We start from the raw sequence: 19,857 nt of genomic DNA, 5'->3' as shown, positions 1-19,857 counted from the left end.
TTTTAAACTCTTATTCAGGATTACATCTGTTGCTGTTTCTACAGTTTTGCAAGAAGTACCATCAGCCCCGTTTTGAAAATTACATTTTGCCATCTGTTTTCACTTATTCTATGGTTTGTTCTACTCTGAAATCTTAAGCTTATCAAAGAAGGAGTAGAGTTAAGAGTAGAGGAAATATACTTTTCTCTGGTATCATAAATAGTACATAATCAGACCCAAGCAGCAGACTTTCCCAAGAAGGTCCCACCATGCTCGGTTGTATTGTTCTCAGCATTTTTGGTGAGTTAGGTATCATCTTGGGTTTTAGCTTTATTAACATTTTGCATAGGTTGTTAGCACTAGGTGTCTGACACTCATGATGCATCCTTTGTCTTAAACTTGTGTTTCCTTCTTTTGTATGTATTATCTTAAAATCTAAGCTCTGAGACAACTCCCTATTATAGTCACACTGAATTTTTTAGGCACTTTCCCTCTACTTCTATATTGGGTTAATTTGCAATTGCATAAATTGCATTTTTGTCAGCTTGCCAGTCCTTTCTTGCATCTTGAGCACTGCAGTTCTCTTCTCCCCCCGCCGAACTCTTTTGTTTTCAAAGGAAATTTCTAAAACTTAAGATTTGCCGTGATACTCATAAATCATTCATGGTTTTGTCGGAAATAAGCCCTTATTTTAGTAATAAACTTTGCATTTTAAAGTGAACATGGAGAAATTGCTCTTTGCTAGATATTAGCATACCTAAGATGCAGTAATATTTTAGCAGGAGAGGGGATGGGAGGAGAGAGCTAACGATAACTAATGTTGCCCAGGTAAATAGGGTGAGGTCAGATCTGATTACATGCAGATTATACCCTACTATTTTATAATTATAAGTAATTAATTATATGACCCAAATTTTTCATTTTTACTAAAAAGGATTTTTAAACACATTCTTTGGTTTCTTAAACATCCCAGACAAGTACATTATTTTTTAAATACATATATATACATTTCTTTGAGATAGAGTCTCCCTCTGTCACCCAGGCTGGAGTGCAGTGGTGTGATCTTGGCTCACTGCAACCTCTGTCTCCTGGGTTCAAGCGATCCTCCTCCTTCAGCCTCCCAAGTAGCTGGGACTACAGGCATGCGCCACCATGCCCAGCTAATTTTTTATATTTTTAGTAGAGACTGGGTTTCACCATGTTGGCCAGGCTAGTCTCGAACTCCTGACCTCAGGTGATCCACCTGCCTTGGCCTCCCAGAGTGCTGGGATTACAGGCGTGTGCCACCATGCCCGGCCTTAATGGGTGTATTTTATAATGTCATGTGGAAAAATCTGTCAGATTTTAGTTAAATCTGGCACTCATAATTAAATCTCATTTTGTGAAAAAATTGTGGCATACTGAGTAGGTTCATCTATGATATGAAATACTTTGTAATCTTTAAAAGTTAATTCTATTTCCTGAAAATGTAACATCCTTCTTCAGGAAAGGGTAAGAGGTGGGGTCAAGGTTGATTATCCCTAATTGGTCATTTGGAAGTTACCATGAGCAGTAGTTTCAATCCTGGCTATAATTAGAATTAACTGGGGAGGTTTTAGATAGACCAGTGCCAGGGCCCTACCTCATACCAATTAAATTAGACTCTCTGGGCAACCAGTATAGATTCTAGAGCTTGAAGCATTGTGTTTTATTAAATGTCTTAATTTGGATTTTTTTGGATTAATTAAATGTCTTAATTTGGATTCCAACGATGCTGAATTGTGTTTTTTTAATATATTTTTAATTGTGGTAAAAAAACACAAGATAAAATGTACCATCTTAACTATTCTTAAGTTTGGTAATGTCAAATATATTCACGTTGCTGTAAACATATTTCAAAACTTTTTTATCTTGAACCCCAAGGTGTAAACTATACCCATTAAACAACAATTCCCCTTTTCCCTTACCCCTCAGCCCCTGGTAACCACTATTCTACTTTTTGTTTCTGTAATTTTGAGTACTTTAGATCCCATATATAAATGTTACACCATGTTTTTTTTTTTTTTTTTTCTCCTTTTTTTTTTTTTTAAATTATACTTTAAGTTCTAGGGTACATGTGCATAACGTGCAGGTTTGTTACATATGTATACTTGTGCCATGTTGGTGTGCTGCACCCATCAACTCGTCAGCACCCATCAATTTGTCATTTATATCAGGTATAACTCCCAGTGCAATCCCTCCCCCCTCCCCCCTCCCCATGATAGGCCCCGATGTGTGATGTTCCCCTTCCCGAGTCCAAGTGATGTCATTGTTCAGTTCCCACCTATGAGTGAGAACATGCAGTGTTTGGTTTTCTGTTCTTGTGATAGTTTGCTAAGAATGATGGTTTCCAGCTGCATCCATGTCCCTACAAAGGACGCAAACTCATCCTTTTTTATGGCTGCATAATATTCCATGGTGTATATGTGCCACATTTTCTTAATCCAGTCTGTCACAGATGGACATTTGGGTTGATTCCAAGTCTTTGCTATTGTGAATAGTGCTGCAGTAAACATACGTGTGCATGTGTCTTTATAGCAGCATGATTTATAATCCTTTGGGTATATACCCAGTAGTGGGATGGCTGGGTCATATGGTACATCTAGTTCTAGATCCTTGAGGAATCGCCATACTGTTTTCCATAATGGTTGAACTAGTTTACAATCCCACCAACAGTGTAAAAGTGTTCCTATTTCTCCACATCCTCTTATGACTGACTTTTTTCACTTAGTATAATGTCCTCAAGATTCATCCGTGTGGTAGCATGTGAAAGGATTTCCTTCTTTTTTAAGGCCAAATAATATTCCATTGTATGTTTATACCATATTTTGCTTATTCATTTATCTGCTGTAGTTGGACATTTGGATTGCTTCCACCTCTTGGTTATTGTGAGTAGTGCTACTATAAACATGGGTGTATAAACACTTCTGCAAGACCCTGCTTTCAATTCTTTTGGGTTTATACTCAGAAGTGGGATAGCTGGATCATATGGTAGCTGTATTTTAAATATTTTGAGGAACTTCTGTACTGTTTTCCATAGAGGGTACATCATTTTACAATCCTAATAGTATTGTATGAAGGTTCCAGTTAATTCACATCTTCACCAACACTTGTTTTCTGTTTTTTTCATGGTAGTCATCCTAATGGGTGTGAGGTGATATCTCATTGTGGTTTTCATTTGCAGTTCTCTGATGATTTGTGATGTTTCATATGCTTGTTGACCATTTGTATGTTATCTTTTGAGAAATATCTATTCAAGTTACTAGTCCATATTTTAATTGGATTGTTTTTTGTCGTTGTTGAGTTAAAGGAGTTCTTTATACATTCTTGATATTAATCCCTCATCAGAGATATGATTTGCAGATATTTTCTCTCATTCCTTTTCACTCTGGTGAAAAGGTTGCCTTTTTACTCTGTTGATTGTGTCCTTTGCATAAAAGTTTTTGAAGTGTGATGTAGTTTTATTTTTGCTTTTGTTGCCTATGACATGTTTGGTGTCATAGCCAGGAAATCATTGCCTGTCCGTTGTCATGAAGCTTTTCCCTATGGTTTCTTCTGGGAGTTCTGTAATTTTGAATTTTCTCATTTACGTCTTTAATCCATTTTGAGTTAATGTTTGTATATGGCGCAGGAATAGGGTCCAGCTACATTCTTTTGCATCTAGGTATCTAATTTTCCAGTACCATTTGTTGAAGAGACTATTCTTTCCCCATTGAGTCACCTTGGCACCCTTGTCAAAGATCATTTGACCATATATGATAGGGTTTATTTCTGGACTCTTTTCTATTGCATTGGTCCACATGTCTGTCTTTATGCCAGTATCATCAGTGTTTGATTACTTGAGCTCTGTAATATATCTTGAATCAGGAAGTGTGAGACCTTCAACTTTGTTGTTGTCAGTTATTTTGACTTAAAGATTCTGTATGAATTTTAGGATGCATTTTTCTATTTCTGCAAAAAAAAAAAAAAATGCCATTGAGATTTTTTTTTTTTTTTTTTTTTTTTTTTTTTTTTTTTGAGACGGAGTCTGGCTCTGTCGCCCAGGCTGGAGTGCGGTGGCCGGATCTCAGCTCACTGCAAGCTCCGCCTCCCAGGTTTACGCCATTCTCCTGCCTCCGCCTCCCAAGTAGCTGGGACTACAGGCGCCCGCCTCGTCGCCCGGCTAGTTTTTTGTATTCTTTAGTAGAGATGGGGTTTCACGGTGTTAGCCAGGATGGTCTCGATCTCCTGACCTTGTGATCCGCCCGTCTCGGCCTCCCAAAGTGCTGGGATTACAGGCTTGAGCCACCGCGCCCGGCCGCCATTGAGATTTTTTATAGAGATTGTGTTAAGTCTATAGATTGCTTTGCCTAGTTTGGACATCTTAATAATATTAAGTCTCATCATCCATGAACACAAGATAACTTTCCAGTTATTTATGCATTTCATTTCTTTTAGCAGTGTTTTATAATCTTTAGTCTACAGGTCTTTCGCCTCCTCCTTGGTTAGCTTTATTCCTATTTTATTGTTTTTGTTGGAATTGTAAATGGAATTATTTTCTTAATTTCCTTTTTTAATTGTTCATTGTTAGTGTATAGATGCAGCTGATATTTATGTGTGAATTTTTACATCTTGCAACTTTGCCAAACTTGTTTATTAGTTGCAGTAGTTTTTAAATGGGATCTTTAGGACTTTCTACATATAAGATCATGTCATCTGCTAACAGATGATTTTACTTCTTTTCAATCTTGATGTCTTTTATTTTTCTTGCCTAATTGCTGAATTGTTTCTTTTTTTGAGACTGAGTTTTTGCACTTGTTGCCTAGGCTGGAGTGCAATGGCACAATCTCGGCTCGCTGCAACCTCCGCTTCCCAGGTTCAAGCAATTCTTCTCCCTCAGCCTCCCAAGTAGCTAGGATTACAGGCATGTGCCTCCACGCCCAGCTAATTTTGTGTTTTTAGCAGAGACAGGGTTTCTCCATGTTGGTCAGGATGGTCTCGAACTCTTAACCAGCACTTTGGGAGGCCGAGGCGGGCGGATCACGGGGTCAGGAGATCAAGACCATCCTGGCAAACACGCTGAAACCCCGTCTCTACTAAAAGTACAAAAAAATTAGCTGGGCGTGGTGGCGGGCGCCTGTAGTCCCAGCTACTCGGGAGGCTGAGGCAGGAGAATGGCATGAACCGGGGAGACAGAGCTTGCAGTGAGCTGAGATCGTGCCACTGCACTCCAACCTGGGTGACAGAGCGAGACTCTGTACCAAAAAAAAAAAGAGAAAGTGGCATAAAGAAGGCTCTTTTACATTTTTAATCAAATTGGCTAAATATCATTTATTTACATTGCCATGTGAAGTAGCGTTATCTATGTCACATAGCTCTCTTGATAGGCCCAAATATAGTACAGCCTGCTTTTCTGTTGAAGTCTGTGAATATGGAGAAAACATGAAAAGGCGACACATGAGTAAAATTACAAATATTTTATACTTTTGTGGGATGCCAGTGGGAAAAGCAGGCTAGGGAGTGAAATTTGATATGCTGGCTACCTAGAGATAAGTCTGAGAAGCTTGAAAACAGTCTTTGTTGCAATGTTGTAACATTATAAGGAAAAACATCTTGGATTGCAGAGAAATAGAGAAAGATGCAGGGAAGTAGGGGAAAAAGTAGTGAAGAAGTAGAGGGATAGAAGTGAGCTTTCAATAGGACTGAATTGAGTGTAATCCACTTTCGATCCATTTGAATCATGAACTTCAGAATGTATAATTATCTTCCTTTAAAGGCTGATGCTACTTCAGAGGTTTTTACTGCTGAAAGCTGCCATTCTAATGAGAAGTAGACCCAGTAGTCAAATAGAAAAAAAAAAAAATTATTTTTCGTATCTCACACTGTATAAAGCTAGAAGTCAGAAGACTCATTCTACTCCTAGTTATGTCATTAACTGGCTTTATGTCCCTAGGAAGTCGCTTGCCTTCTCTGAGCCTCAGTTTACTCATCTGCCAAATGATGAAACAGACAAAATGATTTGTAAATTTCCTTCTACTCAAATATTCTGTGTATTTTTGAAATCCATTTTGCCGTAAGTGTGGCAGTGGTTTCCCATCATTAAGAGACAAACAAAAGCCTATGGTTTTGAAATTTGCAATATTAATATTTTTTTACATTGATTTAATGCAGGAATTACACAATATGTCATTCTAACTTAAATGCTGCTATTTGAGAATGTAGGGCCTATTTGAGATTGGGACCATCGGTTTTGTTAAATACTTCCCTCCTTTAAGTTATTTATTCACCATGATCTTTTAGAGTCTGTTGATTATGACTTTTTTGTGGGAATATTTGCAGTAATTCCCATTGCAGTAATTCCCAGACTTTATATCTCTAGAGTTTCCTTTGGAGAAAATTGTTGAATTAGGAAAGTAAAGCTGTTTATAGCCAGAATAACTTTATTATAACTTTGTTTTTTTTAATCTTACATTTAGCATCTTTTGCTTTGTCAGTGAACTAAACTGTAACTGCAATATAATTGTCCTAATAGGATAATGCAACTTTAAAAAAGAAAAGTAATGCCCTTTATCTCATAAAGACATAATAGTCAGAGGCACCAGAAACATATGCTTTATCTGTGCTTATGCTTTATACCTTTTGATTTAGTGTAATATAAAGAATAGAGGGTAGCAGGTAAAAATGTCTAGACTTCAAGAAAAGGATTAGATTTGAGATCTTGTATTAAATTGCTTATATGTTTATGGTTTTAATACCGAGGAGCCATGATCATAGCATTTTATAGAAGAATCTTTTCATAGTAGAGTGGAGTACAGTTAGATCTAAAAATAAAAGTACTAGAGGGAAACAAAGGATATTACAAGAAGGAAAGAACATCTCTCATTTTCTGTCCTCTAACCTGCAAATTACTTACCAGACGTATCTTTCAGTCTGTTAACAAGCACAGAAGATAGTGTGTTTTATTCATAGGGCATTTTAAATTTTATTACTAAAAGCCTTCCCAAGGTTTCAGGCTAGCCATTGCCAAATAAATTTTTAAACATGATTTCTATTCTGGTAAAGAACACTTAGGGAAAAATTTAAACTTGCACTTGTTAAAACTTAAATTCTCCTTCATAAATACGAAAAATAAAAATATTAATTCTTATTTGTAGATGACCAAACTAGCACTAGGGGATAGTCAGAGGTTTGAACAAAGTAGAAGTGTTTTATAAATAAGTGACTGTTTTGTTTATTGACGTGTTAAAAATAACAACAATAAAACCCACAGAAGTTTTATCCTTTGGCAAACTTTTCTCCCATCTTATTTATTTTTCTATAGATATTTTGATTCATTCTAAAACATCTGTTTTTAAAAGTTAGATTTCAGCTTTGTAAAAATGAAAAATATACCATCAATATTAAACAAAATATTAGTTGAATCTCTTCTTCTGGAATATTCCAATAGCTTTTTGTGGTTACTCATCATGTAAGGTTGTAATGCCCTAGCATTACAGATTTTAGGGATGCTAGCTGCTGGTGTTGAAGAATAACTGCTGTAGGAAAAAAATTTAGTGTAGTTTTAATAACATTGACTATTAGAATTTAACACAGAATTATTTTCATCATCAAGTTTATTCAGCTCATTCTAAATGGTCCCTTATGTAAGGACCAAAAGTACTTAACTTTTCAAAGTTAGCAATATAATCTCTTCTTGCTTATAACGTCAAGTCTTTTGTGATAGCCTTACTAGCAATAATAGAAAATTGAAAAAAAGAAGCATTTTAGTTCCTATGTTTAAAAACATTTCTTATAAGTGTTTGTATTGCAAATGAATTATTACCAAATGTTAATAATCTATTATGTCTTGTTTTTTAAAGTGAATGAATTTTTAGCTTTTGAGGGTCCCATCTTGTTGGATATGAGAATTAAACACCTAATCAAAACACATCAGTTAAGTCAAGCAACTGCTCTAGCAAAGCTGTGTTCTGACCATCCAGAGATTGGTTCAAAAGGTAGTTTTAAGCAAACTTACCTTGTCTGTCTTTGTACATCATCACCAAATGAAAAGTTAATCGAAGAGGTGAGTATGTTTTCTTTCATTAGTAATTATTTTTTAAGTTGAGAAATTAATTTTTAATTAGAATGTCTTTGATTTCCTTTTCTCTTAGATAGTGAAGAGATCATTGTCAATCTTACATTTTTGGTGTGTTCCTGAGTGGTGGCAACATGATTCTAAGCAACTTTTAGAATTATATGTCAACTGATTGCACCTAGTTTCTGTTTTAAATAATATACACCTGTTAAATGCTTTGGCTAAATTGTGGGAAAGATAGTGGTGGCTTTAACAGTTTAGTAGAATATCTAGATTTGTCAGCTTTGGGCCTTAACTTCAATCTTGTCTGACTTCAAGATACTTGAAGATCTTTTAAACTGGCTAATTTAAGTAACTTTATAGAATTTTTATGACTTATCTCTGGGAATACTTGGAGATGAGTCATATAAATTTTATATAGTATATGCACATCTATGCTATATATAATTTCGAGTACATATTTATTTGCATATTTAAAACCTTATTTTCTCTCTGAGATACTGTGTTCTCGCTTCTAGTTTGGTATAAAGCATAGTGTTCGCATATTTGTATAGTTTATGACTACAAAATTCTGAGAGTGGAATCGTGATCCAAATGGGAATTTTGCATTTTGGGGGACTCACAATTTCAAAAGGAAGTTGGAGACAGGGTAGGAGAATTAAAAGTTGTTGATCAAGAAACAGGGCATGTATATTTTAAAAATTTAGATAAAACTATGGTAGATCTGCCGGGTGTTGTGGCATGCCTGTAATCCAAGCACTTTGGGAGGCCGAGGCAGGCAAATCACAAGGTCAGGAGTTTGAGACCAGCCTAGCCAACATAGTGAAACTCCATCTCTACTAAAAATACAAAAAATTACCTGGGCATGGTGGTGGGCGCCTGTAATCCCAGCTACTTGGTAGGCTGCGGCAGGAAAATTGCTTGAACCTGGGAGGCGGAGGTTGCAGTGAGCCGAGATCACGCCACTGCATTCCAGCCTGGGCGACAATGTGAGACTCTGTCTGGAAAAAAAAAAAAAAAACCTATAGTAGGTTGATCAGTGTTCAGTGGGCACTGATTGTGTATAAGTGTCTTATATCTCTAATATACATACCCTTTGACTCCAGAGCAATAGAGAGGAAAACAAAGCGATTGTAGGTAAAACATAAGGATATGTTAAGGGAAAAGTTGAGATATAAGACAGAGAAGTAAACTAATAGAGCTTGCATGATCCTCTTAGACCGAGAGGTATTGTCATCAGTCTCAAAGCAGAATAGCTCATACAGAAAGCTCAGTGCCACATGAAGTTTGTAATGACAATTGTGTAATATTTTTTTCCTTGAGAATAGACAAGTAGAAAGGCAAGTGGTAGGCTTGGACCAAGATTAGAAATAAACCTGTTGGGTTTCTTATCTGAGGATATTGAGGATACAGACAGTTTGTAGGCTAGATGGAGTAGAACCATGGCTGTAGCGTAGGATATTATATCATTATTAGTTTGGACTTCGACTAGTCTATATATTTTTTATTTATTATTTCTTTTATTACATGTAATTGACCTTTTAATTGATATATATGAGAGCAAAATAGAAGACTGACATTTTCTTATTAGTTCAAAATAACTAGATAAATTAATTTGCAGATGCATAAAATTTATTGAAATCACCTTTGACATGTGTGTAACTTTTTAAAAAGAAATCATTAGTTATTGTGCTGCTACATCTCATATTTTTCAGTGCCATGAAAGCTTTTATTATCAGTTCAGTCCCTGCCCTTAAAGTCTATCTGTCCTCCCTTCCCCTTCCACAGATTTGTATTAAGTGAATGATTTTTTCTGTGTAAGCATTGGCGGGGAGTTGACGGGAGGTGGGATTTAAAGGTGAATAAGGCATAGGCCCTTCACTAAAGAAGCATATCTCCTATTAGGAAACTTTACTGTCTAAACATAGAGTTGTTGGGTTAGCTTTGAAGTTGAAGACTATGAATTTGTGTCTCAAGTAAAAATCCATTAAAAAAAAAAAATCTGTATTTCTAGCTCTCTGAATAATCCAGTCTTGCAATACTGAGCCTAAGTTCCTTCTTGATTTAGTTATCCAGAGTTGAGTAATAGCAGTCCAGCCTGCTCTGGGATATGATCGGGAAAATTCTCTGTGAAGACCCTGGGTACCTCTAATGTCATGTGAAACTATTTCCCTCCCCCCACTTCTCATGTTAAGCAGGTAGAATTAAGACTTTTCATGTTCATAAGCAGGGTTCACTAAGGCCTGTATACTCTATCCCAGGAAAAAACTAGATCATGTACTGCAGAACAGGACAGATAGGTGTAAGTCTACACATATATAGTAACATTACTTTGTTTAAAGTCCCTTGTTACAAAGTAACAACATTACTTTGTTAAAAGTCCTTTTTTGCTTAGAGATTGCTTGCTCTTTTGTTTCTGTTATAAACACATTAGAAACTTGTTCATTGTTCCATATGAGGTGAGTGAATTAAGATTTACTGATTTATTGTCCCCAACCAGAGACATTGTCCCCTTTAGAAGAGGTGTGCACTATGTCCTGTCTCACTTGCCCACCCTACTCTTTGTCCGCTTCATTAATGTACGTTACTTGCCTGGTTCTTACAAGTATTTGAGATTTGGTTTTGTTTACGTGTTCCTTAAAGGATAGTGGGAATAGACTTTGTTAGAAGGAGTCAGCAATGGCCTGGATTGGTAGTGATCTTTCTGAGATCTTTGTCCAAGTGAGGCAAGGTATTGACTGTTTCCCAGGACCCTTTCAGTGTGATAGAAATAGGAGCTAGTTGATACCCCATAGGTTGTTTTAAAAAAAGAAAAAGAAATAGCAGCTAGCCTTGGTAGATGGCAGAGGAATGGGGCTGGGAGAGATGAGTGTTTATCTGGCCTTTCTGGAAGGAATGAACTGGATTATTGGAATAGTAGTAAAAAATAAAGTTAGCAGTGGCTAGATCCAATATTTCTATTCATTTTATCATTAAACTAAATATAGAAGTTTAAAAACAAACTTTCTATCTTGTATCTCTGTAGCTGTCTCATTTCCCCATTTAACACTCCACTAGGTAGTTATCATTAAGATTAAAATTTGATATATAATCTTTCTGACTTTTTTCTATGCAGATACATGTATTTTTAATACTTAAAATCACATACACACTCCCTGGTTGCTGGCCACTTTTCCCGCTATTATTGTGGACATGTTTCCATATCATTCCATATAGATCAACCTTATTTCTCATGGCTACATAATTCCATAGTATGGATTTGTAATATCTTTAACCAGATTGGTGGACACTTACTTATATTGTTGCTTTTTGCATACATCCATGTATCCTTGTGGGGAGCGTACTGGTAGGGTAAATTTCTGGAAGTGAAATTGCTGGATCAAAGAATCAGCACATTTTAAATTGATAGGTTCAAACTATCCTCCAGAAACGATTATGGCAATTTATGTTTCCAAAAACAATATGTGAAATATCTTCTTAGAGATTATTAGTCTTAAATATTTGCTAGCCCAAAAGTTAATTTTGATTAACTCTTGATTTTATATTTTCTTAGTTATGACAGGTTTAACATTTATTTTCTATATGGAAAGCAATATTATTTTGATAAGCAAATCAGTTATTTTTTAAACTTTTTGTTTGTTTGTTCATTTGTTTATTTGTTTTGGGAGACAGAGTCTTGCTCTGTTGCCCAGGCTGTAGTGCAGTGGTGTGATCTCAGCTCATGGCAACCTCTGCCTCCTGGGTTCAATTAATTTTCCTCAGCCTCCCAAGTAGCTGGGACTACAGGCGCGCGCTGCCGTGCCTGGCTAATTTTTTGTATTTTAGTAGAGACAGGGTTTCACTGTGTTGCCCAGGCTGGTCTCAAACTCCTGGGTTCAGGCAATCCTCCCGCCTTGGCCTACCAAAGTTGCTAGGATTATACACATGAGCCACCACACCCAACCGAAACTGTTTTTGAAATGTGATTACAGCCAATACTTTTTAAAAGCATACTTTGTAAATTCATATAAAATGTTGATAGTGTTCTATATTTTTTGATTGTTTGGCATAAAGAGCCATGTTAAAACATACAAATTATTATTTACATCTTTGAAATAATTGTTATGCTGTACAAAGGGACTTTATTCAGCATAATGTGTCTTTAGCAAACAGATCATCCTAATTGGTTTTAAGTATTTTATTAAGAGTTCTAAATTTTCTGGTATTTAAATTTTTGCTCATTTGTCAAAGCAATAGAGAATAGTCCCTATATAGGTAATATACTGATAATCTCTGAACTTTGCTTCTTTGGATTTTTAAATAATTCTTGTTCATTGTTGGCTATGCTTCACTTTTCATAATTTTAATTCAGTCATTTACTACTTTATATATGACTTCCTTATTCCTACATTCTATTTAATGTCATATTTTTTCAAGACAGCCATCTAGTGGCAAATCAGAGAAATAAAGGATCCCAAGTACACCATAAAAATTGTTTCATTAGTATGCCTATGAAAAATGAAGTTTGCTCTGTTAGTGAATATAGCAAATGTTCCGTTGGTACGTTGCATGTATATGAAAAAATACACACAGGCAGTCACACATTTATATTTTTAAATATTAAGAGTAAGCCGAGCGGGTGCAATGGCTCACACCTGTAATCCCAGCACTTTGGGAGGCCGAAGCGGGTGTATCACATGAGGTCAGGAGTTTGAGACCAGCCTGGGCAACATGGTGAAACCCCGTCTCTACCAAAATACAAAAATTAGCCAGGCGTGGTGGCACTTGCCTGTAATCCCAGCTACTCGGGAGGCTGAGGCATGAAAATGGCTTCAACCTGGGAGGCAGAGGTTGCAGTGAACCGAGATCACACCATTGCCCTCCAGCCTGGGTGATTGAGTGAGTCTCCGTCTCAAAAAAAAAAAAAAGAGTAAGCTAATGATAGTAATAATATTGGGGAAGTAAATTTCTTTCCTTATGCATAATAGATAAATTTGGTACCATATGAGCACTCAGCAAGAGTGGCTTAGGTTTTATTTTTTATTTTATTTTTTATTTTTTACTTTTCTTGAGACAGAGTTTCGCTCTTATTGCCCAGCCTGGAATGCAGTGGCACCATCTCAGCTCGCTGCAACCTCCACCTCCCGGGTTCAAACAATTCTCCTGCCTCAGCCTCCCAAGTAGCTGAGATTACAGGCACCTGCTACCACGCCTGGCTAATTTTGTATTTTTAGTAGAGACAGGCTTTCACTATGTTGGTTAGGCTGGTCTCGAGCTCCTGACCTCAGGTGATCCATACCCCTTGACCTCCCAAAGAGCTGGGATTTCAGGTGTGAGCCACCGAGCCAAGCCTAAGGGTGGCTTAGGTTTTAGAAGAACAACAAAAATGATAACAAAAATAAATCAGACTTTCAAGAAATAAGGATTTTTATTAAACCTGAACAAGTAAAAATCCATATTTAGCAGCATACGAATATGTGGCCTTAGTATGCCTGTGCACGTGGAATTCTGGAAAGAGCACAGACTCTGAAGCTAAACTTAGGTTGACATCTTGACTTTGCCACTAAGTGCGTAACTTTGAGCAAGCAACTTAATCTCTTAGACCTTCTTTCTTTATTTTTTTTTTTTTTTTTTTTTTTTTTTTTTTGAGACGGAGTCTTGCTCTGTCGCCCGGGCTGGAGTGCAGTGGCCGGATCTCAGCTCACTGCAAGCTCCGCTTCCCGGGTTTACGCCATTCTCCTGCCTCAGCCTCCCGAGTAGCTGGGACTACAGGCGCCCGCCACCTCGCCCGGCTAGTTTTTTTGTATTTTTAGTAGAGACGGGGTTTCACCGTGTTAGCCAGGATGGTCTCGATCTCCTGACCTCGTGATCCGCCCGTCTCGGCCTCCCAAAGTGCTGGGATTACAGGCTTGAGCCACCGCGCCCGGCCTAGACCTTCTTTCTTTAAAAGAAGTATTAGCATTGGCTGAGCATGGTGGCTCATGCCTGTAATCCCAGCACATTGGGAGGCCGAGGCGGGTGGATCACGAGATCAGGAGATCGAGACCATCCTGGCTAACACGGTGAAACCCCATCTCTACTAAAAATACAAAACGTTAGCTGGGCATGGTGGCACGCACCTGTAGTCCCAGCTACTCGAGAGGCTGAGGCAGTAGAGTCGCTTGAATCCAGGAGGCAGAGGTTGCAGTGAGCCAAGATCACACCACTGCACCCCAGTCTGGACAACAGAGTGAGACTCCATCTCATAAATAAATAAAATAAATAAATAAAGTAGTAGGTAGCATCTACCAGCAAGCTGTTTGTCTGGAGGCAATGCAGTTTGTCTGCATGAGTGTGACAGGGTAATTGTTTAAAACTAACATAACTTTGAATAAAATATATTGTGATGAAGTGGAAAGAGCTTGTTTTTTTTGTTGTTGTTTTTTGGGGTTTTTTTTTTTTCTCTGTCACCTAGGCTGGAGTGCAGTGGTGCAATTTCAGCTTACTGCTGCCACCTCTGCCTCCCAGATTTAAGTGATTCTCCCACCTCAGCCTCTTGAGTAGCTGGGACTACAGACATGCGTCACCATGTCCAGCTAGTTTTGTTATGTTTTAGTAGAGATGGGATTTCACCATGTTGGCCAGGCTGGTCTCGTACTCCTGACCTCAGGTGATCCACCCACCTTGGCCTTCCAAAGTGCTTGGATTACAGGGGTGAGCCACCGTGTCTGGCCAGAGCTTGGATCTTTGATGTCAGCCAGACGTGATTTGATTTGTGGCTCAGCCACTCAACTAGCACATTCATCATACAGATGGTCCCCCAGTTTATGATGGTTCAACTTAGTATTTTTCAGCTCTACAATGGTGTGAAAGTGTACATATTCAGTAAGTTTCTGGACATATGATGGGGTTACATCTAGATAAACTTACTCTGAATTGAAAATATCTTAAGTCAAAAATGCACTTTCAACTTACATTATTTTCAACTTAGGATAGGTGTATTGGGATGTAGCCCCATCATAAGTCACAGAGCATCTGTATATAGAATGTTAGTGATAATACCTACCTAGTGGGAAAGTTATGGTTAATAATATACATAAAATGTCTGACCATGTGTTTAACATATTGTAGATATTTTTAAATCTTTACTTTATATATATCCTTCAGTCTTTTTTTTAATTTGCTTAAATCAAGCTGCTTATAAAGATTTGTTGAAAAAGAGTCAGACAGAGGAGTAGTGGAAAGAACACTATACCGGGTAGTACAACACGAGATTGCAGTCTTAAGTCTTCCACTAACTTCATAATTGCTTTAGGTAGTCATTTATGTTGAACACACGATGTTTTTTTTGTTTGTTTGTTTCTCTCTTAGTGTTTTCTAAGAAGGCCTGATTTAATGTGTAAAATAGAACCTGTGAATCTACTGCCCCACAGTGCTTATTATCCTTATTATCAAAGATTGACCTCAGGATTACCACCATTCTCCATTTACATACTTGTTGAATCCTAAACACATTACATTTTACACATATGCACATTTTTGCTTACTCAATATTTTATGAAAGAGAGAAAATCAACTAGGAGAGGCATAGTCTCCTCTGTGGTACGTGAGCGCTAATGGTCTGTTTTGTCTTTAGTTCTTTTTGCCATCTGTCAGTTGTACCATGTTGGAATTAATCTTTCTATTCTTTGGAACACTGGTAATTTGTGATTGTATGCTGTTTGTCACATCCCTTGTCTTATAGCAGATGCTTGTAGCAATCACAGGTAAAGTCTCTTCGTTTTATGTAGTACATCATTGTGATGAGGTAATAAATTTTAATTTTTTAAAAAAAATCATAGATGTAAGTGCATCATTAAATGAAGCAAGTTGCCTTCGTCTAGGTTATATGTACACATGCATGACTTTTGGCAAGCTTTGAGATGGAGTATATTTATATGAAAAGAAAAATAGTGGAGATTTATAGAAAGTTGAGTGAGCTTATTTTAAAAGTCGTAGTTACATAAAATGCTTAACACTATATTTTTCCCTCATGAATAGATATGTAGTTTATTAGTCTATACGCAGTGTACCTCTCTGTGTCTCTCTGTTGATTCTAATGCTTGTTTAAATCAGTGGATAAAAGGGGAAAAAATAAAAGTACTGTAGGTTTTTTTTCATGATCAGATCTGATTGAATGGGTAGAGAGTGCTTATAGTTATCAGTTGTTACATATAAATGCTTGTAAATTCTTAAATAGTGTTTCTTAATATTCTTAATATTTCTCCGGTGTTTCTTAATATTCTCAGAATTACTGTGTAAATTTCTACTGGCTATAAAGAAAGGTATTTTGTTTTTTTTTTTTTTAACTGCAGCCAATCTTTGTCCCATAATGACAAATTTTGACTGACTTGATAGTTTATGAATTAATGGTATTTTATTCATGAAAACGATCTGTAAATATCTAATGAAAAAACCGAAGGTATATTGCTCTGTATCCTAATATAAAACCGTTTCGTGGCATATTTCTGTTGGCTTTTTCTTTAGATTTCAGAAGTTGATTGCAAAGATGCACTGGAAATGATCTGTAACTTAGAATCTGAGGGTGATGAAAAAAGTGCTCTTGTCTTATGTACTGCATTTTTGTCACGTCAGCTCCAACAAGGAGATATGTACTGCGCTTGGTGAGTTGATTTTATTTTTTAAGAAACCTTTGTTAAATAAGAATACAAAATAGGCTGTGAGAATTCATATGACTTAGGAACATAATTTTAAAATCTTTTTAAGACAAAAGGCTTATATTTAGATATTACGTGCTGGGCAAACTTATTATCAAGTAGTTGTTACAACTCTAAAAACTTTGTGTATTAAAGGCCACACAATTCCTTAGCATGCATACCAGTAATTATCTTTGGTCAGGAAAATTTTAAGTGTTAGAAAGCAAAAGAAAGACTTGTTTTGTCCAATGCCACCATAACATTTTTTAGATATGTAAGCAGTACATTTCTTCTTATGGTACATTTTCAACTGGGCATAGCTTGTTATATGTAATCCTTTGGGAGGCTACAAGAAACAGAGATGTTGATTTCAGTTAATGAAAAAAACTGAAGATCATCTGCCTTAAATTAGCTTTCGCTAACACTGACAATTTATCTGGTCAGTCAAGAGCACTGTAATTATTCAGTGTTGTGTTCATATTATGGGAACACATAAGAAAATTTGGTTTATAAAATTCCAACGTTTAAGAATATTTACCAAATGACAGCATACAAATGAATGATAGAACAGCAAGGTAAATCAATGATTGTGTAATCAATAAAGATCGGAGCTTATAAAAGATTTCTAAGCATTGAGCCTTGTTATGAAGGAAAAGTAGTATATGCAATACAGAGGATTGGTATGAAAGGCAGAAAGATTCTGAAGGGAGAATAAGTAAGATATATTTATCCAGGACAAGTGTAATAGGTTTTCTAGTTATACTACCAGAAAATCAGTGATGACTAAAAAATTAGTATGTTATGTTGGTTTTTACAAAGGCATCAAAAGCTGAGTTTCATATGCTAAGCAAAAGCAGTCCATTATAAGCTCTTGAAGTGCAACACAGAAATTTATGTTCAAGAAACACTTTAAGATAAGCAGTTGTGAGTTGATTGATGACTCAATAGTGAGGGCAGAGTTGGACAAGGAAGTAACAGTACAGACTTTAGACAGAAAATCAACTGGAAAGGCAGTAAATCAACTGGGAAATTACTGTGGCATAGATTAGTGTCTTTTGGGTTTTTTGTCAGCATTGGTTTTTATATTCATCTGGTAATAATAACCTTATTATCAATTTTAAATTTGTTAGGAGATAAAAGAGAAATGCTGTTTAAAAATCATGTCATTGATATGTTTTATATATATACACACACACACACATACACACACACACACACACATATCTTGAGCTTTCTTATTACATAAAGTTCACATGTCACTCAAAGTTATCATCTATATAACTTGTTTAAATGTTAAATGCTGGCCGGGCACGGTGGCTCATACCTGTAATCCCAGTACTTTGGAAGGCTGAAGTGGGCAGATCACCTGAGGTCAGGAGTTTGAGAACAACCTGGCCAACATGGTGAAACCCCATCTCTACTAAAAATAAAAAATTAGCCAGGCATGGTGGTGTGCACCTGTAATCCCAGCTACTCAGGAGCCTGAGGCACAAGAATCTGTTGAACCTGGGAGGCAGAGGTTGCAGTGAGTGGAGATTGCGCCACTGCACTCCAGCCTGGGTGACAGTGAGACTGCCTCCGAAAAAAAATGTTAGATGCTTTCCTAGTAAAAGGTAATGCTTCTCTGGGACTGAAAAATATTAATAAAATGATAAATCATATCCTGATTTTATTTGGTATTTAGATAGTTGGGATCTGTTTTCTTGCATTTAAACTTAAGCATGCATGTAGGATTGGAATATAAAACCAGTTTTAATTTCAAATGTAATGACTGGACTGATGTGGTCCATGATTATTACATTACTGCTCCAACTTTTCTTACTATAACTTTTTTTTTTTTTTTAAGGGAACTTACTCTCTTTTGGAGTAAATTACAACAAAGAGTAGAACCATCTATACAAGTGTACCTTGAGAGGTGTCGTCAACTTTCTTTGTTAACGAAAACAGTATATCACATTTTCTTCCTGATTAAAGTTATTAATTCAGAGGTAAGAATAATCAGAATATTTTTAAGATTAAAATGTATACATTATCATTAATAAAAGACTATAACTTTTATGATTTTGGCACCCTTTTCAGTGATTTTTAAAATGTTTCATTTAATCCTTTGAACATTTTCTTGTTAGTCCTTTAAGATACTTGATACAGAAAGACCTAAAAATGCAGTTGAGATCCAGGAGCTTGTTCTTACTTACCCAAAAGAAAAGTAATATATGTAATACTTAAATTATATCATTCTTCTGTTTTGGTTCTAGGTGTTATACTACTTACTTTGATAATTTGACTATAGAAATTTAAAAAGTAGGCTGGGCACAGTGGCTCACGCCTGTAATCCCAACACTTTGGGAGGCCGAAGCGGGCAGATCACAAGATCAGGAGTTCGAGACCAACCTGACCAATATGGTGAAACCCTGTCTCTACTAAAAATACAAAAATTAGCCAGGTGTGGTGGCGTGCACCTGTAATCCCAGCTACTCAGGAGGCTAAGGCAGTAGTAGAATTGCTTGAACCCAGGAGGCGGAGGTTGCAGTGAGCCAAGATCACGCCACTGCACTCGAGTCTGGGCGACAGAGCGAGACTCCATCTCAAACAAACAAAAAGAAATTTAAAAAGTATAAAGAAGAATATATAGCACTAGGTTCCTTTGTTAGCAGAAGAGAAGATTACATTATCTAAAATTCTACAAACAGCCACAAATACGTGATAAAACAAACATCTCTTTTATTGTGTAGCAGCTGAGATTGCAGGAATATTTGGGCTCAAAAGGTGAAACCTAAAAACAGGAACAGAAAGCTTGAACTGATACTGAGCCTCACCTAACCTGGAGATTGGGATATGTTGCTACTTGCAGTAACTAAGTAGTTGGAAGTTTGATATTTACACAGGGACGGGAGATAGCTATATGGAGATAAGATCTTGGGCCAGGCCAGGGTGCTCATTCCCATAGTCCCAGTACTTTGGGAGGCCAAGGTGGGTAGATCACCTGAGGTCAGAAGTTTGAGATCAGTCTGGCCAACATGGTGAAACCCCATCTCTACTAAAGTAAGTGGCGCCTGCCTGTAGTCCCTGCTGAGGTGGGAGGATGGCTTGAGCCTGAGAGACAGAGGTTACAGTGAGCCGAGATTGCACCACTGCACTCCAGCCTGGACGACA

The 19,857-nt window shown here is 36.8% G+C and overlaps 1 protein-coding gene across 1 annotated transcript in view; it reads left to right on the top strand.

Moving 5' to 3' along the window:
• The window catches only part of ZNF292 (zinc finger protein 292), a 106,355-nt gene that overhangs the window by 69,399 nt on the left and 17,099 nt on the right, over window positions 1–19,857 (top strand). Inside the window, exons 6-8 of the mRNA XM_010387954.2 lie at window positions 7,836–8,038; window positions 16,535–16,671; window positions 18,551–18,692. Coding sequence (XP_010386256.2) covers window positions 7,836–8,038; window positions 16,535–16,671; window positions 18,551–18,692 — 482 coding nt within the window. The remainder of the gene's footprint in view (window positions 1–7,835; window positions 8,039–16,534; window positions 16,672–18,550; window positions 18,693–19,857) is intronic.

This window comes from Rhinopithecus roxellana, chromosome 4 (genome assembly GCF_007565055.1).
Source record: "Rhinopithecus roxellana isolate Shanxi Qingling chromosome 4, ASM756505v1, whole genome shotgun sequence".
Taxonomy (NCBI): Eukaryota; Metazoa; Chordata; class Mammalia; order Primates; family Cercopithecidae; genus Rhinopithecus; species Rhinopithecus roxellana.
The sequence above is the reverse complement of the archived record's forward strand: the minus strand, read 5'-3'. Positions and strand labels throughout refer to the sequence as shown.